This window comes from Oxyura jamaicensis, chromosome 2, assembly GCF_011077185.1.
Source record: "Oxyura jamaicensis isolate SHBP4307 breed ruddy duck chromosome 2, BPBGC_Ojam_1.0, whole genome shotgun sequence".
In the NCBI taxonomy this organism is placed as follows: domain Eukaryota; kingdom Metazoa; phylum Chordata; class Aves; order Anseriformes; family Anatidae; genus Oxyura; species Oxyura jamaicensis.
In genome coordinates, this window is record NC_048894.1 from 144,574,468 (window position 1) to 144,598,619 (window position 24,152).

The 24,152-nt window shown below is 49.0% G+C and overlaps 1 protein-coding gene and 2 long non-coding RNA genes across 3 annotated transcripts in view; all 3 read right to left on the reverse strand.

Annotated features, from left to right (window-relative positions):
* Positions 1-24,146, reverse strand: part of EXT1 (exostosin glycosyltransferase 1) — a 166,229-nt gene extending 142,083 nt beyond the window's left edge. Inside the window, exon 1 of the mRNA XM_035317356.1 lies at positions 22,676-24,146. Coding sequence (XP_035173247.1) covers positions 22,676-23,637 — 962 coding nt within the window. The 5' untranslated portion in view covers positions 23,638-24,146. The remainder of the gene's footprint in view (positions 1-22,675) is intronic.
* On the reverse strand, positions 12,675-18,773 carry LOC118161741. Its single transcript, XR_004748148.1, has 3 exons — positions 17,499-18,773; positions 15,183-17,334; positions 12,675-15,026 (listed from the first exon to the last, which is right to left on the reverse strand). It is a non-coding gene; the product is annotated as an uncharacterized LOC118161741 (long non-coding RNA).
* LOC118161742 lies at positions 18,798-22,564 on the reverse strand. The gene is made up of 2 exons (XR_004748149.1): positions 20,628-22,564; positions 18,798-19,464 (listed from the first exon to the last, which is right to left on the reverse strand). It is a non-coding gene; the product is annotated as an uncharacterized LOC118161742 (long non-coding RNA).
* Positions 24,147-24,152: the final 6 nt, after the last annotated feature.

The window sequence follows — 24,152 nt, forward strand, 5'->3', positions numbered from 1 at the left end:
GGCTAGTAAGAAAGAAAAGTGTGTGAGATGCTCCAGCATCACACTAGTTTGAATAAAAACACCCATTGTAACACAGCACTTCGCCTCTCGCCCTGCCCACGGCAGCCTTCTGCGACCGCCTCACCCTCGCAGAGCCTCGGCACAGCAGCGTTTCAGTCCCAGCAGGCCTCTCCTAGCGTTAATATCATACAAATAATAAGGATGATAAATCAGAGAGCACTGCCACCAACCCAGACACAAAAGCAATTAAAAGCCCTTAACGTCCACGTGATGAATTCTGACCATGCGGCAGCTTTCAGGGCGCAAGGTGAGCTCTGCCGGCAGGCCACGAGCCCTATCCCCACTTACAGCCCTAAGATCACACAGGTGAGCGTACCCAGCTGCTTAACACACATACAGGAAGGATTTCAGGTACAGTAGCAGCAGGTCCTGCTGCATCAGCAGAGCGTTTCTACCTCGTTTTCTAACGCAACGATCAAATCAAGACACCCCCTGCTTTGTTCTGCTCTGGATTTCAGAAAGCACAGCGCCCACGTGAAGTCATTGGCAATGCAAGAGCAGATCACACTAAGAAACCAACATATTAGTCATATTAATACATTTTTGTCAAGGATTTGAAGGCACAGAGATCCATCCCGTCTGTTACCTGGTTCAGTAAATCTTCACTGTTTCATTTATCTCCTAGGGCTTGATCGGCTTTACGACAACTTGCATAAAACGGTTTGCTATCTTTTATTTTTAAATTTAAAAGTTGGAGTGGAAAGAACGTATTGTGATTCACTCCTAGGACACAGAAGAATTCACTTCTGCTGGAAAAGAAACCACCAACACATGCAAACATTTCCTAGAAAGCCAACAACTGTTACTGGCCTTTTTAGGTTAACATGCATGGCATTCCTCAACCTTATTTTACATAGAAAAGGTCACCAACCCTTTTCCTTCCTAAGCATCATTAACCCTCTGTTTTGCAGGCCCCAACACCAAACTTCCACAAATCAGGCAAAAGTTGTCAGTTTTCTATGTGCCCTAAACTCTGCTAGTCTACACACCAGTTTCAAACCTGCCCCCAGACACCCCCCACACAGAAAAATTCAGAAGCTGCCTGGCATAACATAATCCATCACCTTGGAGTATGCCTGTTCACACACAGGGGACACCTTTGCCCATTTAACTTTGACAGAAGGAATCTCAGATTGGGTGAAAGCTTTTTATTTTTAAATAAAAATAAGGGAGGAATTGCATGCACTAAAGCTGCATCCACCTGGCTGCCTGCACTGATGCCCAACACAAGCAGAATAAAGAATATGAGAAGGTCCCTTAGCTTTATGCTCATGGATATCAATACATACACCCATCCCCCGTGGGGTCCCCTTTACCATTTGGCCACCAATTTCCTTTCTGGTTTCTCTGTTTTTAGAGTATTTCTCAAGAAAAATCTCTGAACTACTAACGCCCTTGCACGCATTTTCACTATACTATATGTTACAGATACAGATACTAAATAGCAACACCTTTCACCTGTTAAGCATAGTGCGTGTTTTTAAATAAGGAGGAAAAGAAAGAATTGGTGAACTAATCAAAGCCACAAGCACAGTACAGGAGAATTCATATTCAAGATGTTCCTGGACGAAGTTCAGCATATTAGATCACACTTTCCTGCAGAAGTGTTTTTATTTATCTAGACTTTGCCACAACGATAAATCAAATCCATACAAAGCCAGAAAGCATCAGAGATGCCATTATCCTCAACAGACTTGCATTGGGAGTGAACATGACTTGCAGTACCCAGAGGAAAAAGAGAAAAGTGCTGAAAATAAGATATTAAGAGCCAAATTAATTGGTGACATAAGCAGGTAAAAGTACATTGAGTGAAATGGAGTAGCTTATGTCAGCTGTGAATAAAACCATAAACATTTAGCATTTTCTTCCTCGAGTCTTTGTTTAAACAAATCTGAATTTATTAGTCTTCTGCTGAATAAATATGATAAATTCTTATTGAAATTATCCTCTGGTGAGCAGCAATAAATACTAGGCAAAATTCTTTCAAGTGATCCATTATTTTAATCTGGCAAGGAGCAACTCCAGGTTTCCCGCATGTGCAGACCAAAGTTAGCTTCAGTGCAATAGGCGAGCGTAGATCAGGGCTAGTTTGGAGAGGAACAGGGAAACCTTCCCAAGCTCAGGAACAAATGGAGCAACTCAGACGTCCCTGCTCGATGGAGTTCATACAGGAACAATACAGAACATTTCCATACATAATTTACAAGCTCCTACGAAATGCTAGAGGTCAACACTTTCAGGGTGTAATTTAACAGAGAAAGCATGCACCGCATACCGCATCAGCCTGTGCAATGTTAAAAAAAAAAAAAAAAAAAACAGAAAAAGAGAAAAGTGGAGTAAGAACACAGACATTATGTGTCATTAGGAAGAAAAAAAGTCACTGCTTGTCAAACTGAGCATCCAAACACACACAGGCACACACCGTCTCCACAAAGGAGAAAAAAATATTTTAAAACCATCCCATTTGTGCTCCGTTACACAAACACACATTTCTAGATTACTCAGCACTTGCCAGTGTCCTCCAGCTGAGGCATTTAACAAACAGAGGTGTCGCGAGACACTTCCAAGCATTGCTGCTTAATATTAGACGAGATAAAACCCTTTTGATGTTTCAGTCTCAGGAAGTTCAGAGGTCAGGCTGCTTGCCTAATTTGCTCTCTTATACAAAGATTCGAAGCAGGAAATGCCTCGTCTTTTAAACCTTCCCTTGAAGATATCATTTATGGTGAAGTTTTAACCACCATTAACTGTTTGGCACAGCAGTGTGCTGCACCTCATCTCAGGGACAGGAGCACATGGAGGCTGCAGGTCACCCTTGCCTTGCCATGCCCACACCACCGCAAAACCTGCTGCTAGACTGAACCACGCCAGATTCTTTTAAAAATACCGTATAAAGTAAACCACCCGAGCACTTAAAGGAAAATTTGCATAATAGCACGAAGATAGAAAATAAGACTGGTTAAATTAAGTGATTACGTACATCTGTCTAAGCTCCCCAACGAAGGGGCGTGAGACAAACTCTCTTCTGCTGGTTTGACACTGGTTTCAGGAGATGACATGGCACCTGAGCTCCATTAGGACAGCCTGGCAGGTACCCGGTTCAGCACAAACCCTGCAAGATCTACGTCAACTCATCAGACTTTGGGGATTTTTTATTTTTTTAAGGAAATGTGAATCAGTGGAGCACAACAGACATGTGCTTTGCTGGATGGTGTCTGTGCTGCATCATCCGGTGCTGGGAGCTCTCAAACTTGGTTTATTTGATTGCTGAAAGAAAGTGCCAGACACAAATGCCTCCACGCCAGCAACCCTCCACTTTGTCATGGATGTGCTTTAAGCCAGGTGAGCACCTGGCTTAAACTTCACGTTTGTTTTCAGGATCTGGCTGCCTCAAGGAGGTTTACAGTTTGGATCTCGAATTAAAAACCGAGGGTAACCTTCTCACCGCCCAAATCAAACCAGCGTAACCCTGCTTCTAGCAAATACAGGAGGAAACAAACTGAGCTGAGAGGGAAGAAAAAGCTCCTGCACTGAGAGTTGCTGCCGCTTTGCAAATTCTTAATTCTTTTCCTCCTTCCATCCTCAGGCTTTCACACACAATGTTTATCTTCTATTCCAGGAGCCTTAAACTGGGAAAACCATCATTAGCACATAATCTGGGCCAATATATGACACTGAGTAGCTCTAAATCTCCTAAAGCCCTTCAAAGGAAGAAAACCCAACAAGCCAAAGTTCAGCCAGCTCTTCAGCACTGCATTTTATTTATACCCACCTCGGGACCCAGGTGACCATCGCTGGCTCCTGGAAGCTCACACCGCTCCTCGGGATGCCCAGCAGAGCTGGTGCCCACCCAGCAGGGCAGAGGCCACCCCACAAACGCTGGTACTGCTGGACCAGCGATGCTTTTCCACAGCAAGCAGCACAGACCCTCATGTATGTGGTCGGGGAGGCTGCCGACCAAGGGCATCATTGACCTCCCAATGATTGACCTCCCATTACTGCAGGGCCTTATCTTAGTGTTTAAAGGAAAGCATGTTGATTATTTTTTTTAAACCACTCCTGTGTTATAGCGGATTATTTCAGGGTCTTCTTCCCATAGCTCCAAATATTAAGAGATCCAGGAACTAACTTTAACTCCTAACAAAGAAACTGATAAGCACAGAAAGAAACGTGTCAGAAAACAGCTTTGTCTGTACCGAAGGAACTGTTAACAATGCCTGCGGCTTCCAGCTCTTCACTTTGGCTTTCCACTGAAATGCCACGGGCAGCGCTTTTGTCCACTCATTGCTCTGTCTCACAGGCCCCTGCAGTTCACCGCTGTTTGCCTGTGAGAGAGCAGCAACCGCGAGCACCCGCTGCCAGAGGACACCTGCTGCCTCGATGCGGTCCCTCCGCACAGATGCCTCCATGTGACAGAAGTGACCTGCTCCTTTCCTCCACTTCTCGCCAAGGCGACACACAGAAATAGCACCTACGTGAGGACGTCCTGCCAGGAGCACTCTGGCTTCCCCCCCCCACCCTCTTCCCATTAGTCTTTTTTCCCCTGAGTATCCTCACCCAGGAGTTGTAAGGGAAAGCGGATACAAGAATACGCCATTGTCATTAATGAATTGGCTCAGTCATGCCGTTAACAGCCCCATTTAATTGTACAGTACTATTTGCTTGGCAGCCTCTCCCACTATAATGGAATAACAATCCGCTGCACTGTCCCAAATGAACTACCAGGGCTCAGTTTACCATGTCGCTTTATTCTCCACACCAACCACCCGAAATATTATCCACTTCATTCTTACTGCGCTCCAATTAAGCAAATAGTCGAGACCAGAGCAGTCCATGTCCAGCTCAGCTTTCGTGACCAACCCACGGGCACGAGGTCAAATAAAGAAATATTACTGCACAGGGATAATAACCTCATCATGGGCAAATCTGTCATTAATCATGGGGTGAGGTGTCCAAGCTGCTTCTGTTGTTGTTCGTAGTAGAGAAATGAAGTCAAGATTACCTATACATCCAGCCTATCCATGGTTTGGGTTGGAAGGGACCTTAAATATCACCTAGTCCTATCCCCTGACACGGGCAGGGACACCTCCCACTATATCAGGTTGTCCAAAGCTCCATCCAGCCTGGCCTTGGACCATCAAGCACTGCCTTCCTTTCTCACCACCACCACCTTACCGTCAATTACCTCCTGTCACTTGACAACCAGTCTGCCCAGAAAAATTCTACCCTTTCATCGTAACTAACCACAAATGCCACTTGTGAACGGCTCTGGTTGTGGCCACAGAAAGATGACACATCTCTTGAAGAAAAACCTCGGAAATACCCCATGGCACGTTCCTGACAAGCAGGGACAGCCTGGTGCCCCCAAGCCAAAGCCGGCTGTGCCCTCCCTGACCACTGCCACCACTGCTGTGCTCCGACCCTGTGAAAGGGAGCATCACACACCTCTAAAGGAGTACCAAAACCCCACATCAAGCAAGAGAAATAGCTCCATGGGATACTTCTTATCTGAGGCTCACAAAGCACTTCTAAAAATTCACTATCCCTGTTCTGTGAAGAAACAGCAAAATTACTCAACCAAAAGAGCTGGAGAAAACAAAACCCAGGGCTCTGCTTACGACACCACACTGCGCAACAGACTTCTGTCTTTCTTTGCTTTGGTGCTGTGTCTAAAAGACAGTAAAAACTATTTTCCCCTTTTTACCAGACAAGCACTATTTTAAAAGACTGCGTTTTTGAAAGTACGTATTCTTTTATTTCAGACTCCGTGGACTTCTTTTCTCTGCTAATTGACCCTGCCAGCTTCACGAGAATCAATCGAGCTGCACGGGTGCCTGCGCAACGAGCTGCCCCTGTTAACAGGCACCACGGACTCCAGCCCCGATCCTACTGGGAATCCATAACAGCAGCTGCTCCCATTGGCTTCAGCAAGCACAGAAAACGTCCTCCGAGCAGAGGAAAGCAATCCTATAGAACAGGAGATGATTAGCAGAAACTCAGATGGAACTGTTCCTCTGCTCCCACAGACAAGGAATACTTGTAATTTCCAGCTATTTAAATGCAATGAGGTCAGAGTCGATGAGAAAGGTCTGGTACAATTGATCCCAGAATGAGGAAACAATAACACTTTGGAACCGATATGGATTTTTTTAAACAACAGTGTAACAGGGTATGCTGCAAAAATAGCAGAAACTGATAAATATAGAAGACCTGTCTTCCACTGAAGAGCCGAGTGCTGGAGTCTCTATTTATGTGTACATTACCAGCAACACCATGCACTGTATCAAATTACAGCACGATTTTCATTTTAGTGCATGCAATTCCTCCCCGCTACCCCCACGAGTCTCATGAGGAATCACAGTTAAGCACAGCAGAAGAAAAAAAAAAAAAAAAAAACACCCACCTTTGGCTACAAATGCAATTGTCTTGCCTTATGACAGGAAGCTTTCGTTTACAGCCCAAAGCATTCACACACAGATAACTGGAAAAGATTGGTTTCTGCCTCCCCACACTTTAAATATTTGCCTAAGCCATCCCCGTCCCCTCCCTCTCAGTAGTTGATAAGACAGCTACCGTCATCATCCTGCTATTGCTAAACATTCAGGGTCAGCTATAGATAAAAAACAGAATGGCAAATAAGGATGGAAAGGGCAACTACAGTCAGAACTGTGAGTTTTGATTCCTGTGCTGCACAGGCTCCCTGGGCAACCCTGGCAAGCTGGCTCGGGCTGCGAGCTCCCAAAACACAGCGCTGGTGGCACTGCTGGCATCAAGGCTCCCCAGCCTCCTGCCCAGCCCAGCACAGCCATGTGCTCAAGGATGCTTCAACAAGGCTGAAGTGACCCAGGCTGAAAGCAAGAAAAACCTAGAAAGTAAATAAATAAAACTGTTAGGTTTCCCCATTTAAAATAAATAAACAAATAAATCAGTTCTCCAGACTGACATGCATAGTGGCCATAAAGATCTGGGCTGACCCAGTGAGTGCTATGTGTGCACAAGGGAACAACCTCCCAGCAAACGTAAATCCCTGACACCCAACCTCTTATCTCCCCAGACCACAGCCCCAGCCTTCCAAACGCCCTATCCTTTTAGAGCTGGGCAGAGAAGACAACACGTAGGGACTGAAAAGCACCAGGCCAGGGTGAGGGGGCCAAGCAGGGATGTGCTGTGCTGCACGCTGAGGGCTTGGGGGATACTGGTTTTAGCGGGGTTTTGTTTTGTTGGTTGGTTTTTCTAAGAAATTAAGGGGGTAATTAGAGAAAACGCAGGACTTGATACTCTGTTACGCAAATATCACCCACAGTCCACGCTGATTACACGATCAAGGTGGGCAGTTTCAAGGCAGCAAGGAATGTCTGGACATGAGCTGAGTTGTGCCATTAAAGGAAGGCTCCGGAAAGAAGCAGAGGCTTCTCCACCTAAAAGCAGTTGCAAAAAAAGTTTCTCTCACCCTTGGCATAGGTTTAGCCCAAAGATTTAAAGCAAAAAGCTAAAAGTGAAGCTAAAGGACAGCAATTAATCTATCGTAAGGCATGTAGGCAATTGATCCTGGCTCATCAACGTGAAGGATTTTTCCTAAAACTTTCCATCCTCTAATGGAGACCAGGATTTAACTCACCAAGCCCTGGATGGCAGACCGCTGCCAGCCTTACCTGGCCTCGGCTGGGGACACCAAGGCACTGCCCCTGTCCCCCACCACAGCCCCCTTCAAGGGCCCACTCCTCCGTGGTCATCCTCCGGCCTACACCGACGTGCTCGTTAATACCCATGTGCACCCTGCCGGCCACTGGCAGCCCCCAGTGGATTAGGATCAGGTGCGAGCTCACAAATCACTCTTCCCTTGACTATGGCTTCAGAAACCAGTTCCCAACCAGAGGTCACGCACCACTTCCCCCAGATGGGGTTACCTCTCTGCTGGGGGATCAGAGCGAACTAACAAAGCACTGGTGGCTTCCTCTCCAGGTCTTTCAGGCTTCCCGTTCAGCCCTGGGCTCTCGCTTTCTGTGCAGCACAGGTGAATTCAGAACGGCTGCAGCTGCAGGCTTGTTGGAGCACTTGTCCTCCTGGGCCTGAAATTGAGAACCTGGCAAGGAAGTTCCCGGTACAAAAAAGGGATCTCCTGGAAAGAGTCCAGCGGAGGGCCACAAGGATGATACGGGGCCTGGAGCACCTTCCCTGTGAGGAAAGGCTGAGAGACCTGGGGCTGTTCAGCCCTGAGAAGACTAAGAGGGGATCTTATCAATGTTTACAACTATCTTAAGTGTGGAAGATGGAGTGATTTGGCCAACCTCTTCTCAGTGGTTTGTAGGGACAGGACAAGGGGCAATGTCCATAAAATGGAGCACAGGAAGCTCTGCACCAACATGGGAAAGAACTTCTTCACGGTGAGGGTGACGGAGCACTGGAACAGGCTGCCCAGGGAGGTTGTGGAGTCTCCTTCTCTGGAGATATTCAAGGCCTGTCTGGACGCCTACCTGGGCAACCTGCTCTAGGGAACCTGCTTTGGCAGGGAGGTTGGACCCGATGATCTCTGGAGGTCCTTTTCAACCCCTACAATTCTGTGATTCTGTTCCCTGTGTGACAGCAGGTTGGAAAAGTGATGAGATCCCCTTTCCTGGCGGCTCTACCACAGGAGCTCAGCTGGCAGCTCCACCTGCCCACTCCCAAGGAAAAAGCGTGCAATACTTTGAAGCAGAGGGTTTAAGTACCCGGGAGCAGAGCTCTTCAATGCATTGCACTTTCTACATGGAGTCCCCCAGGTGACTCAAGGTGCCAAACGTGAGTTCAAGCCAGCTATTTCTTCCCTCCCTTTTCTACCCTACTTGTCTTCACAGGTCCACGTTCATAACAATGGAAGAGTTTGAGTTAAAGTGTCGTCTACATAAAGGTTGCCTGGATACTTTGAAGACAAGTGCCACAGAATGTGTGCAAATAACAGGATTTCACTTTGTGTCACGTTTAAAAGAAAATGCACCCAGCGTTACCACTTTATAGGCAATGAGAAAGAGAATAAATGAGAGGCCATGTCACACTGATAGCATGACTGAAGATAACGGCATGGGGGGGTCCCCCTCATACAATGGTAAAGTAAAACCCATTTACTCTCAAGACATGAGGAGGTTAAATCAGAAGCTACCTCAGCTTTCAAATATAATTCTGTTGCTGTGAATGGAAAGCAAAGCTGGTCTCAAAGCATTTTGTAGATATTAATTAATTAAGGACCAGCACACTTTCCAGGGAGATATCTGCAAGTGAGAAAAGCAATATCCCAGAAAGAAAATAAAGAAAGATGCATTCCAGACCTTTGATGGAAACTAAGTGGAACATAACATAGTATAGGAGCGGGTCAAATATCCCGGACCATTTGACTTGTAAATGGAACTGGATTCTGCAGCCTCTGACACCTACGGCACATTTAGCTCATGCCTGACATGAGGCTTTGCTGCAAAATGACACATTTCCACATCAGCCTCCATCTGGCAGGCGCCGAGGTGCTCCAAGCCAAGCCGTGCCATCTCTGTCGGTGAGGGTATCGCCCAGCAATTCAGCACGTGCTCCCAACCCCGTTGTTCCCGAGCATCACAGAAGAACAAAAGCAGCTGCTAATCAAGATGCAAAATTACAAGGCTTGCCTCGCAGAGAGAAAGCAATACTGAAGTCGTAGCTGCTTCTGAGGAGGCTACAATTCACAGAAAAGCCAAGAGGCTCTATTTCCTTTTCTATCGCTCTAATTGTGCAAATGAGAATAGGGCCTAAGACAACATATTGCAAAGTACACCTGAGTTGAAGGCGCCTTGCAGCCCCACAGCTTTTAACTTTCATCACAAACATGTGACATTTTGGTCATTACTATTTTAAAGAAAAAAACAGGCTCAGACTGTGAGTCTTCTAAAAGGATTTTTGCCCCCATATTTTACCTTTAGAACAGTCAAAAGCCATTACTGCATCCCACTTTAATAACTAATTGGCTTAAATGATCCAGCTCCACTTTTTCCCAGGAAAAATCCCACTCAGGAGTGGGTCGACATTGCACACCAGACCCTGCAACAGCCCAGGAGCACGTTACAGCACCTCCAGCAGAATCACTCGCTGCAGGAGCACTGCCCCATCTGCTGCTCCTCACCCTGGGTGCTGGACCCAGGCTTGGTGGCGGATACCATTGCGGGCAGATGTCACCTCCTTTCCAGGGGACACGCAGCTGAAAACCAGGAAGGAAGATGCTCGAGAGACCCTGTCCCTTTGGAGCAGACACGATGCAGGGGCAGTTCACAAAATCCCCCAGCCCTGCTGGTATTTGGTGGTGGAAAGTGTTTTTGCAGGGTTACAGCAAGGCAAAGCGAAGCAAAAGGGCACACACAAACTTTGACCTTTATTCCTCATCGTCATGGTCTACAGATTTCTCCCCCTACTTTACCAAAGCTTTTAAGTAAAACCCATTGTCTGGAAGGGAAATTTTCCAAAAGGAACACAAAAAGCATCTCCTCCAGCCCTGAAGATACACCAGTGCCTTCGCCTGTGTACGTGCTCCCACTGACCTGCACCCTTCCCCAAGGATTTAAAAACCCTATTGTTAGCGATGCTCTCCTATCCTGGAGAGGGGCTAAAGCCATACAAAGAGACCCTTGATCTTGCAAAGAGAGCAAAATGAGGCAGAAACAAGCTCATTCTTAGGCTTATAAAACCAGCCTTTACAGATAATTATGTTTTATTACTCTTCATTTTATGAGGATTGTGTTATACAAAACAAATACCAGATGCCTATTTGTTTCATTGGGGGGGAAGGCGGGAGGGATGAATCTCCACAAGCACTGCCGTAAGCAGCACTGCTTTTAATTAAACACAATAAACGCATAAAAATTAATACTGTTTGAAACCAGCAGGTAGGAAGCAAATGTATGAACTGGTGCTGCTGAAAGACCCTCTTGCCCCTGAGCTCCCACGGCAAGAAGAGACAGCCCCCAGCCTAACACGCAGGGCCTTGAGCCAGTGCTCTTGGAGCAAGGCTTTTCAGATGTGAATTTTTTCTGAAAAACATAAAAATAAACTCTGCAGATAACTAAAAGCTTTAACAAAAAAAAAAAAAAAAGGAAGGAGGGTGAGGAATTTAATGCTACTGCTGCTAAAATGACAGACTCAACCAAGGAAACCCATGCTTAACGAAAAAAAACAACAGAACAGCCAAGTAGCTTAAAAACGAGGCTGTGAGCTCAAATGATGGCAGAGGAGAAGGCAAGGAGGTGTAAAGGGATTTCTGGCAACCTTAAAACAAAGCTACCAGCCAAAGTGGCGGCGCTGACACTCTGAAGTGGGAGGGATTCCTCAGCTCTTCACTTGCTAGACTCAGTCTTCCAGAAGTGTGCAGGACCAAAGCCCACGCCTGCGACCAGGAACGTGCATCCGAAACATGGGGAAGACTGGAGGGAGGCACACAGAGCACGCACAAACACAAAAGCAAGAATTGGACACAGCTCCTCAAGGAAAATAAAAGACATCCAACTTCTCAGCAAAAGCCAGATGTCAGCGATCCACCCCTGCGGAGGCACCGCTAGGAAATCCATTTCCTATTTTCAATGGTGGTTTCCTTTTTCATTTTAATTGCATTAAGATCCAGTCGTGGGGGGACAATAGACTCTTCTTTCTTGAGGCCACTGCCAGCCCTATGCTGTCGGTCCAGTTTTCAGCATCGTGCCCGATCCTGCAAATACAATTCCAGTCTGTAGCAGGATGTTAACATTAAAGCTGTATCTCAGTCCAGGAGAATCTTCTTCTACATAAACATATATTTTAAAATAGAGGGATTTTAAAGGCATGTTGCAGCAGTAAGTGCCAGATACCTAACAGAGGAATGGTTTCCACGCTGACCTGTTCATTTCCAGGTTTCCCCATGCTGTACTTATCGATACAAAGGACAGGGCTCCTCTCCACCAGTGCCTATTCTCAACCTAAGCTTCTTCCTAATGAAGTTTGTTTACAAATATTCATTACATTCCACACGTTATTAGCCCAGCCAGTTAATTATAAGACCACAGTACCACAAAACGCAATTATAGTGATCAGTGCATTGATTATCGTGAAAGACGGTCATCCTGAGAATAAAGGTGAAGTAACAAGGCTTTGTTATAACCAGAAACCAAACTGCCAGAGCAATCTGGGACCACACCACTACCTCTAAATCCTCGGCTCTCCAGTTCTAGACACATGCAACACAGATCTCACCACTAATTATTTTAGCATGACCCGAGGCAGAAAGATTTTTCATTAAAAATGAAAGAATATAAAACTTTTTTTTTTTTCCTACAAATGATTATTACAGGCCACCAGGAACAGCTAACAGAACAAAAGCTGAAAACCTGTTTTCATTAAAGTTTGCAGATATTTCTAAGCCCAAAGCCAAAGGACACAGGTCCTAATTGCCGCATTTGTTATTATTATTGTTATTATTATTTTGGCTTGCAGCAGCAGGAACCAAAGCAGCCATCAGAAGGCTGGAGGGGGTGATGAAGAGTCCTTCAAAGGCTGTCAGGTGCAAGATGCAATCATTTTTCAACACTTTGAGAACAAACGCTTCAGAGCAGGACCAGGAACCTGCTGCCCAGCACCAGGCTGGGAGCCGGCATCGGGAGCTCTGCATCAAGAGACGCACACGGAGTTTAACGAAGCCCCTCAGAGAGCTGTGGTTTTCTCCATGGTTTTCTCCACTGCAAGGGGAATGAGCACCTCCTGTGCAGCACTGCAACGTGGCACACCTGCAGAAGGCATTTTCTATGGAACACATCTTAGACTTCATTGTTTGTGCCTGCACCACGGGCTCTGGTACATCCCTGACCTCCTCCATGAGCCCCAGCAGCTCACCCGCTGCGACGGCTCATGCTTCCCCTCCACCACTTCGTTCTCTGCTCTTGCATCAACAGCTGTGAAAAGTAAGGGGGGAGCAGGAAGAATGTGCTCAAGAGAAGGAAAAAGAGAGAAGAGACGAGATTTGGGGTTGCAGAAGTCAACTTGACAGAGGGATCCGACAAGAGCTGACATACTGCAAGCCGGAGGTGAAAGCACAAAGCGCGGGGCTCGCTGTGTGCTCACTGAAACGGTGGCACGATTCTCACAAGGAAAACACATTTTGGACACCTCCTCAAAAGCGCTCCCATAAAAGAGCCATCTAGCAACCCAGCACTGCTAAATTTACCCCATTTTCATCTTTTTGTCAAATATGCATAAAAGCTGCTTGAGACACGTGGCCAATCCAAACCTAAACCAAAATGTTTTTTAAAACGTGTCTTAAACTGGTCCACGTGCCACAGCCAGCCATGCAGCCCGAGAACATGCCAAGCAGTCAAGGGAAAGCTCACAGAAGCCTGCACGAAGATTTGCAGAGCTGTGTTTGAAAAAGCAGCTGGGGAAGGGAGAGAGTGAAATGAACAATTGCCTGAAATACTTCCCCACCTGCAAGAAAATGTCACCTCTAAATCCCTACCTGTTCCGCTCACCTTGCTGCCATCAGATTTTTATTACCCCTACTTTTGAGAAATTCTCTGGCACTTAGCATGCAGGAGCGGTACGCGGGAATAGATCCTGCTGCCACAGATAATGCGGTTCTAAGGGAAACCCATCAATTGTTAATGGCCATGCAAATTGTTGAAACTAGAGAGTTATTCACAGTTATCTCACTGTGATTTGGTAAGTGTCCATGCCTGATGTGATCACTCACTTGATATATTATTCCATTACAACTCAAGTAGTAGCCTTACCTTTCGGTTTTAGGGGGGAAAGAAAACCGTGAGAGAGGACGGGAGGGTGGAGGGCTGCTATTTGTTTTAAATTATTTTAAACAGCCATACAAACCTTTCCATGTGAGCGTTTCACAGTACACTAAATCTCGCCCTGAGACTACAGCCGTGCCTTCCTGCAATGCTTAAACCCCCCTGAGCAGAAACTAAAGAAGTTTAGCATGCAATTTCAGCCCCTGATCTTGCAAAGTACCTTCTTACATTTCAGCCGTGCACACGGCTCCACATCCTCTGTGGCACTGGATCTTCAGGCTGCAGATCGCAGTTTTACGTTTTCTGAGCAGGGTTTTCTCCTGCTTATGCAAAACTTTGCTGCCATTCAATAAGCTATAGGCATTTCCTCAAATCCATAATGCATTTGCTCTCTTGCAGCTCTAACTTACCGATTATTAATTTTCAGCTTTATTGCAGCTCCAACATATTAGATGCCTTTTTTTCTTGCTTCCTGCCTGAGATTTATTACTTTTAGCGAAGTGCAGTTTGTTTTTTGATTTTGTTTGTTCGTTTTTAAACAGCCCTTGAGGGGGAAATGTTACTCTTCTTTATTAAGTAATTCTAAAGTCGCCATATACAAAATAAATCCTGTAATTATGTTTCTCACTAGGATTAGATAAATTATATTTAATTAAAAAAATCTGCTAGCACCCAGCACAATGGTTGGTGGCAAATCGAGGAGATGAAACATTTATGTGTTTATCCTCCCGCAGCAGCTGACTGCGTCCATGAGCAGGCACACCCAAACAAGCCTTCTCAGATACAAAACCAGACATCAGCACAAAGATTCATCCTCCCCTTCGGATGAAGGTTCCGACTTCCAGAAGCAGCCTCTGATTTCCTTCTTGCAGACCGCAGCAAGTGAAGTTGATGGGCTTTCTGGCAGTCACACCGAACTGCCCCATTGCACCAGTAATTCTGGTATTCTGATACAACTCTGCCATCATTTGCAGGGCAAAAAAACAGATCAGACGAAGTCAAGATCTTCTAGGGGAAGGGAAGGAAAGCAGGGTTTGTAACTATGCTTGCCCCATGGCCACGTGAATGAAAATGAGCTCCACTGCATTAACCTGGCACACTAAAGGGATGCAGCAGCCCGCTGTTACGGCCAGGGGAACCTCTCCAGCCCGCTCCCAGCACACACATCCAGCTGCAAATGCAGGAAAAGATGCATTTTGCAGAAGCAGACTTCCTCAGCTTCCCCTCACCCCAGGCTCACGGTCACCCTGCTGTTCACGTTCCTCCTCCCGGCCTGATGCCGCCGCCTCGTCCCTCTCCCCTGCTCAGCACGCGATGCTCTCCTGGGGCTGACAGCCTTCGGGTCACCCAGCACGCTGCCATCACAGGAAACATTTATACCACATAGACATACACCACGCTCTTTTTGCAACCTTGGAGAACTGATCCTTAGCAGGACAGGGTCCCCCCAGTCTATTCCTAAACCGTCGCAGCACGCGTTTTCCCTTTAGCAAGCGCTGCCGGGATGGCTCGGCGCAGCTCTCGGCTCTGTTTAGGAGCTGAGGAGTGATTGATCTCATTGATTTGTGTCAACAGCCTGACATGGCCGCATCGACCGGCGGTAATTTTGTGGGAGGAGCCGGGAAGGGGAGCGAAGACGGCGGCGCCGTCGCTATCACGCCATCCTGCCGGAGGAGAAAACACGGCTGGAGATGCTGGGGCAGCCGTCGGCGGGGCCGCACCAGGCCTCAAACCGGCAGAAGGGAGCAGCCAGACATTTCACATGACCGTGTTTACAGCAAACCCACTGCTCGACGCCCAACTGTATAATTATAATCTATTACAATTATGCAAAGAAGTAACACTGCAGAAAGGCCTTCTCATTTCCCATTCTTAGCACTGAATACTTTTGTTTTGCAGCCAATCAACTAAATTAGCCCTAATTCTGTTTCATTCACAAACACAAAGAGCATATTAGAGGAAAAAAAGTGAACAAACAGGAAATTCACTTAGGAACCCAGGAATTATTCCGTTTTCGTGTATTTCTGAACCAGAAACCATCACGGGGAACAAAGTCCACAGCGGTAAGAGCAGCTTCACCACGGGAGCCTTCAGTATAGGCACCAGGACGAGCAGAGATGTTTGGGGGTCTGAGTGAGGTGAGGAGAGACAAAAGGTTCATAAGTTACAAATGGGCACTCATCCCCATCTATGAAAACCAAAAAACCCTAAGTAAGTTCTTGTGGGGACTGCCGCTCATCGGCCCAGATGACATCTCCCTCGAACGACCATCCCTTTTCATTGGGAAGTCACAATTCAGGAGCTTTCTGAGAAGAGGACATGGTAAATATTAATGAACCGTATTTCAGTTTTACGCAGCACTTTCTCTAAAACCCTCTAAAGTAACCTCCAAAAATGCTTACAGGAAGCAAAGCCTTCTTCCCCATTTTGAAGGCAGATGGAAACACAATGTCTTTGCCAAGGGGCAAGGCAGCCGCTGGACCAGGCGCGCCCACAGGAGAAGGCTGGAGGTCCCATAGCAGCCACCAACGGGACTGCAGGAGCCCTGGGAAGCCTCTTCTACTGCATCATGAACCAGGAGCCTGTCTCAGCCAGCATAAACACCCCACGGTGCCACCTTTCAGGTCAGCACGTGCTTACCTCCAGATCTGCACCCTCTCCAAGGAGGCGGCACTACAGCACCTGAAAAAACGAGGTTACACCTCAGCAAGAGGGGGTGGGAGAGATGAGTGGGGAAAATGTAATGCGTTTACAGAAAATGGCATCTCCTTTCTCTCGTTATTGAGAAGCCCTAACCCCGTGGCTGGCTGAAAGTTAAGTTTCCTTACTCCAATACACGATACTATTTCAGAAAGTCACATCCCATTTGGAAAGTCATCTAACTGAACACGCTCGCTCTGCTCCTTTCTCTGCAAAGCAGCTAGGCACAAAATTTTGCTGAGTGAGGGCCTTTATTTCTTGAAGTATTACTTCCCTTTTCTCAAGTGAAACAAATCTCTTCTCTTTTGTTCTCATTTTCGATTCACTCCTTAAGGGAGTGCTCTGGACAGGACACCCGTATGTCCCAAAAATCCCGAGCAACCTGGAAAGCTGCAGGACCTTAACCGTAACCTAAAGTTATGCATTCCTGAGCACTAAACGCCTCTCCGTGCAAGCAGGGACAGGAGGATGCAGCTTGCATCATCCTCCAGCTACAGCCAAGTCCTTGGGAAATCAGCCACCCTAGCGGCACGCAGAACATCGCTTAACTTCCTTCGGAGCCAGCTGTCTGTGTACCCACCGACTACTTTGCTCTGGTTAGCAGAACGATTTGTTTACCAAAGACCACAAAATGCTGTGGATTTGCTGAAAAGAAACCTTGCAGCGAGGACGGGAAAACAGTCGCAGGTAATGCTCCAGAAATCACCAGATTACCGCGCATTCTCGACTCACATCTGTTGAGCAAATAAGCGCTCCGTGCCCATCAGCTTCATTTACTTCCCACTCACAGACGCCTGCCGTTCGCCTTTCCAGTGGGCTGTTCTCAGGCTGAACATGGGAGAAAAGGATTATTTCCAGCACTCAAACGGCTTTCCCAACACTATGTGGATACGCAATCATACACATCTTGGAAAGCATATTTGTCCCTTTTTCCCCAATAAAACCCTGAGGACACATTGCTAAGCCCTCGCTCGAAGCAACCCACGCCAGCAGATGTGCCCCACCGGGCAGGAAGGCAGGGGCACGGCGGGTCTGTCGTGGCTGGACAGCAGGCTGCAAACACGGCTTTTGGCTCGGCTTTGCTCAGGGCTCAGAGTGCTTCCAACTCGCTCATTTTGGATTTAATGCTGCTCAATGTGAAAAACAATGGCTACAATCACTTTTGGGTTCGAGTTCTGTCCTACTGCCAAACACGGTAATTATTTATTAGTAAATTATCCCAGAATGATTTTCTTCAAAAAGTAAAAGCCGATTTCACCTACGTTTCTGCCTATAGGAAAAAAAAGGGCTGGACCAGCCAGCCATCCACTGCAATTTGTTGTCACCGCAGAGCCTCGGATTAGATGCTGGGCAGAAGAGATGCTGAAAAGCCTGGAGCGAGTGATTATAACACCTCGCCCCACAAGAAAACATAATGACTTGAGGTTAGGAGGGAGGCTGGCCACGGGCAGGGCGGCTGCAGCCACTCCACGTGTGGTCAGCCGGCACCCGCGTCCCTTCGGCGCCTTTCGGGGCCAGCAGGCAGCTCCGTCCTCCGTGGGAAGCCAGAGGCTTTCCCCGTCTGCATACGAGGATGCTGAGGTCGGTACGGAGAGCAGGGGGAGGAAGGCAGTACAGCACATTTCAGGTGCTGGGGAGCACATCGATATTTACCTGCTTCCTGCGCTTTGGAATAAACGCCTTGTGAAAACAGGCAGATTTCCAGTTTCTTGAAAATTGATATTAAAATAAAAAAGCAGTCTGATGGGGACTGGTCTCTGCAGGAGCCAAGATACTCTGGAAAATACCCAAGCTCTCTCAGTAGTTCTTGAGCTGCATCCAAGCTCCAGCAGCGGCCTGGTGATATTTAGGATCCGTGGGCCGGTTCCCGTCTCAGCGCAGCTCACCGGATTCGGGAACAGATCTATCCTGGACATCAGCTACCACGATCGTGGATGACTTCTCAGCCCTGTTCTAAATAGCTGCTAGCTCAAAAAAAAAACACTTTTAAATAATTCTGAAAATAACGCTTTAAGTGATTAAAGGGGGCATTTATCTTTACGCTTTAATACAACACGCTGAAGCTCGAGATGCTGAAAACCCAAGAATTTCACCTTTGCTCAGAACATGCACGTACACGCGCGTGCAACGTCTAGATTATCATCACATGCTCGGCGGGCATGCCTAAGCCTCACTTAATGTTTTCGTGCCAGTCTTGTGAGCGGCAAACTCATCCCTAGTGTCTACCACTTCTTTTATATATATATATATATATATATATATATGTATATAATGTGTGTGTGTGTATTTTATTCCTGGTGGGGAAGGAACAAAACCAAAAGTTGCTTTTCTTTCCAGCCTGTGCTCAGCGCATCCCTGTACCCTTTGCCCAGGACACTGCTTCCATGGTAGGAGGTGCAGCAGAGGCTGACACGTGTTCCACCAGCAGAGTGCACACCAGGTAAGCCCACAGGGCACCAGGGATTACCGAAAGCACCCACAACGTGTTCAGCTGGGAGCCTTCCCCCATGAACCCACAGCAGCTACCCCGTGTCCTGCTGAGGTGCCGTACACTAGTTGCCCTCCACCACAAGAAAAAAAATGCACATCTGCCCAAAACCACATTTTTTTGCTCACTTCCCCTTTTTCTTTCCTCCTTTCTTTGACTCTGCTCATTATCCGTGTCCTCCCCCCCCATTTCATTACGAACACCAGCCTCAGCTATCCTGCACAGATAAGAGTAGGGAACACTCAAATGGGCTTCCGATGAGACCCTTCATTTTTGGATACCGTCACTGCGGCTCGCTGCACCTTCTGAAGGCAGGGCTGTTCACCCATCGGGGAACACCACAGACAACACTGCTGACTTTCCTAGAAAGATCCCCGTTCTGGTACAAATCTCTTCTCTGCATCTGGCTTGATTAAAACGCTGCATTCCTCCATTTCTTTCGGTATCCATTTCTGCTACCTTCCAAAAAGTAATTATTTGGAACCAGTTGGGCCTGTACATGAATTCTGCCTTTGTTTAAAACACTTTGTACATATGTATATATTTAGACTATCATTAAATATTTAAGAGGCTGTCTTCAAACTTCAGCAGCAGTTTGCCTGCTTAACCCTTCGTGAGTTGGAAAGCTCGGCGCTGAAATCCCACTGAACAGGAGCTCAGCAAGTCCAGCGCCGGTGACAAAGGCCAACTTTGACGAGCCAAAGGCACTGTAGAGAAACCAGAGGTTTTCCTTGTTTTCCCTGAAATCCCGTTTGCTAGTAGTCGGATGGTGATAATGTAATTCATCTTCGTCTGCATCAGCTTTATCTGCTGAGATGTGTAACCGGGATGCAAATTAATTAGCTGTAACACAGACGGATCTCTCAATACAATTCGGGGACAGAGTTTAATACGCACATGCCCTTCCCACCCCTTACCCCGATGCGGTAAGGCACTCCTGCACTTCCCACAGGTAAGGAGGTCACCTTTCCTGGCTGCTTCAGGTTCCTGGAGGGGAAGGAAGGCGTCCTGCAGGCCTCGCTCGGGCTCGACACCTCCCGCATGCTGCGCCGCAGATAAAGCTCCAGCACGATTAACTGACGGCGAGCGCTGGTACGGAGGTAACAGCACAGAACCCCACCCTGCTGACATGAGATGACCGCGTTTTAACATCGGATCGCCTCGTTTACCTGGCTCGGCAAGCACTCTGCCTCTCGCCAGTCGTTCACACAGCTCTCCAGGGACGGGGCACGAGGGCACTACATCCGCCTGTCCTGTGAAGTAGTGTAGCCGCTGCAGTAAAAAGCAGAAGACTGCCACACACAACTCTGCATGGATATGCAACTACACGTACCTTGGAGAACACGTTTTATCCTTTTTGTGATTAAAACCTCAAGAACACATCGTTAAACCCGAGCTGAACAAGCTCTGCAGAAGCAGCTCTGCTTGCGGTTTTCAAGGCCCACTAAGTGGTGTTCGAGTCAGCACAGGCCCAGCTTTATTTAGAGACACTTCCAAGTGCCATAGCCTCGCTGGTGATCAGATGCTGCTTTGGGCTGAGCGAACAGAGGAGTCTCTTTCAGCATTCACACGCAGGTTACACATTCACACACGCATCTCCTCCAGCTGACTCGTTACCCTACCCTCAGGATGTGACCTTGTCAGGTTTTGTAAAGCCAGCTGAGCATCAGGCACGGTCAGTATCCCAACGGGAGAAAGAGAAAAGGCAGGACATGGGAGGAAGCGGTCCTGGAGAATCAGCAGATGGCATACTTTGCTGTAAATCAGCTCCGAACCACGGGCGCGGAGGGGCAGCAGCACGCTCTGCCAGGTGCTCTCCCTGGGATCGGATGCGAGGTTAAAGAGCTTCAGCACCCACCCTTAGCTGGCTTTTTTTTTTTTTTTTTTTTTAACCTCCTGTCTTAAAAGGTAGCACTGCGAGGGAATGCTGAAGTCACCAGACACCACCCCAGATACAGCCGCATCTCGGAGCCAGAGCGGTTTTTGCATGAACGAGGGTTATGTATGCTCTCCCCTATGAAACAAGCTGTAAAGGCATTTTAGGAAGGCCAGGAAATATGGGGAGAGCTGTATCTTTTATTAGGCCCAATGCTGTAACTGGAAAAAAAGGAAAAAAAGGCCGCACTCACGTCAAACAACCGCCTGGTGTTTGCTTTATGACAACTTGACAACACACACTCTGCACAACAGAACAAATAATCAAGACTTTTCATATCTTTAAACTAGCTCAAATTACTCCAAGCTCTGCCAGACAACAGCATGACCTGAAAGGCACAGCTGCCAGGTCTGCCTTCTTCTCTGCCACAACCCGGGTCCTTATAACCCTGCCCTACAAGGCGGCCAAAAGAGCTCCTGGGTCATGAAGAGCGTGAGTTTAGCTTAACACCTCTGCTGGATTTCTCATCACTTGGTACCTCTGCTGTTTTTTCTGCACCATTTCATCACTCCATCATCAGTTTCCCAAAAGTGAATGGCATTAAAAGTGTATAAAGTATCTGCGCTGCTGTCTTCTCCCCCCTTAGGGGGAATTTACAAGAACGGGAAGGCGAATGAAGTTCACCCAAGAACACACAGCCCTCGTGTTTTGGTGCTAACCTGACCCATCCCTCTCAAAGCCCCGTGGCTACTTTCGGTGGGGAAACAGGCAGCCAACTGCAAATTCTGATCAGTATTAATGGCATTGTAGTTTCTCCACCGCTCCTCCCCAGGAGTATTTTCCCACCCACGTTCACTATGCATTGCAAACCCCTTCCTCTAGCCCTCGGCAGCTCCGCGGTGCAAGACTGCTCTGATCTAATTCAGTGCCTGGCTCCCGCAGCACGGAACACATTCCCATGCTGAAAACTTTGTGTACATCCCCTCTGCAGGAAATGTGGTGGTGGTCAGCATTTAAGTGGGCTGCAAACAGCTTAATCAGCACCGCAGTTCTGGAGGTAATTCCCAGGAAGCGATTTTCCCGGCAGCTCTTTGTACAAACCTGAGAAGCGTACTGGAAAGGTAACACCACAGCAACCTGACGGCGCCAGCAAACAAAAATAAGTATCGGGGAAAGCCAACAGGAGCGTTAAGGGAAAACGCGAGCTGTGCTCACAGCACGGACGTGTTCCCTCACACACCAAAACTGGGAACTCGAACACGGGGCATTCACACAGAGAGTGTTTCTTTTTCCTCCTTGTTCCTCTGATGCTGTATCAGCTCGAGCCAAGGGGAAACCAGCCCATGAGGCAAGTTGCTGCCTCGGGTAAACCACCCGGGGAAATCACCCGGACAGCAGGCAGTGCTTTCGGACACCATCCCAACCACCGCTCTTGCCAACTCCAGCCCTCCTCAGACTTTGTCTCGGGCAGAGCATTTACCTTGGAGAGGCAGGACGGGGAGGCAGGGCAGCACCAGGTGCCCGAGCATCCTCCGGCAGCATCCTCGCCTGCCCAGCCGCTGCGGGCACCAGCGCTCCGCCGGTCCCCAGGCAATGCGAGCCACAGCTGTGTCCCCCGTGGCTCCTTCCACCACCTCCCTCCCTGCTCCCCGACCCAAGGCATCGCCCGTGGCCAGCCAGAGGGGTACATCGAGACTCTCCCATCCCAAGGGCTGCCAACAGCGCTTGAGAGCGCGCCCTTGGGCACTGTGGCCCCGGACTCAGGCGCGCGAGGCGGGGGCAGCGCTGACTTACTTTTCGTATTCGGTGTTGTCTCTATCGCAACGCGAATCCTTGTGCTTTTGCCAGTCTTTGCCATGCTTGCAGGTGGTCAAGAGGACAACATCCTCTCCGTTATGGACGTGATATAAGGCATTCCTGGTGTCTGACCCTATCCCTGTCAGGTACCTTTTCCCCTTGAATACCAACATGTACTTCCTGAGAGGAGGGATGGTGTTAAACCTCAAAAATCCCTTCTCCCCTCCTGTCCTAGGATGATCCTTAGAAAAGAGTGGAATAGAAACATCAAAATTGGGTCTGAAGTTTTCAGTACTGATGCTGGCTTTGGCCAGCATGGCCTGGCCAATGTCGAAGCCCACGTCCTCGGTGTAGTCGGGCCAGGTGCCGGAATATAAATTAAAAATCAAGTGATTTCTACCATTGTTCCACAAGTGGAGGCTCTGCACTTTGGAGCGGAGGTTGTGCACGTACTGCGGGGAGAGCTGGTCCCGGTCCAGCGTGTCCAGGCTGAGGACGAAGAGACACGCCTGGCTGGGGTCGGAGGTGTAGAAGCGGGAGCCCTCGATGGCCGCCAGCACGTTCTGGTAGCTCTCGGCGATCTTCTCCCCCTTCTGCTGCGGGTACACGTAGACCTTGAAGCCGTTTTTCTGGCAAAGGGCGAAGTCGAAGCAGGACTCCATGCGGCACCGCCGCCCGCGGTACAGCCCGGCGCTGCCGTCCCGCCGCTGCCGGGGCGACACCCGACCGCCGCCGCCGCCGCCGTCACCCCCTCCGGCCCCCTCCGGGTCCGCGAAGGGCCGGAGGGCGTCGGGGAAGCGGGGCCAGGGCCGCTCGCTGCCGGGCCGTGGGGGAGCCCCATGCCGGCCGGCGGGCGGCGGGGCGCGGGCTGCCCGCAGCTGCACGCCTCCGAGGTAGAGCAGCAGGGCGAGACAGGTGGCGGCGGAGAGCAGCGTCAAGTAGCGTTTTTTGGCCTGCATGTGGCCGCCGGGGGGTCCGGGGGGCTGCGGAGGAAGGCTGCGGGGGCGGCCCCACTTCTCCGGGCGCCGCTCTCAGCTCCTCCACCGCTCCGCCATCTTCTCGCCGCCGTCGCCGCCGCCGCCGGCCGCTTCCAGCTCCCCTCGCCCGCCTCCGCTCGGCGCCGTTCCCCAAGCCGCGGGCTGGGGCCGCGCATGTGGGCGACCGCCCGCCCGGACTTCCTCGCCGCCGGGCTCTCAGCGGCGGGCGGCAGCGGGCCGGCGGCGGCCCGGCGGGGCGCCCCGCATGCACTCAGGGGCCGGCCCCCCGCGCGGGGCGGGCACCGGGGCAGCCCCGCTCCCGCCTTCGCGGCGCTGCGCTCCGCCACGCTCCCTCCCCTTCCTCCTCCTCCTCCTCCTCCTGCTGCTGCTGCTGCTGCTGCTGCTCCTGCTGCCGGCGGCGGGGCGCTCACAGCCTGACGAAGCCCTGCATCGCCCCGAGCTGCCCTCCGCGGAACGGCGGCGGGGACCGGCGGCAG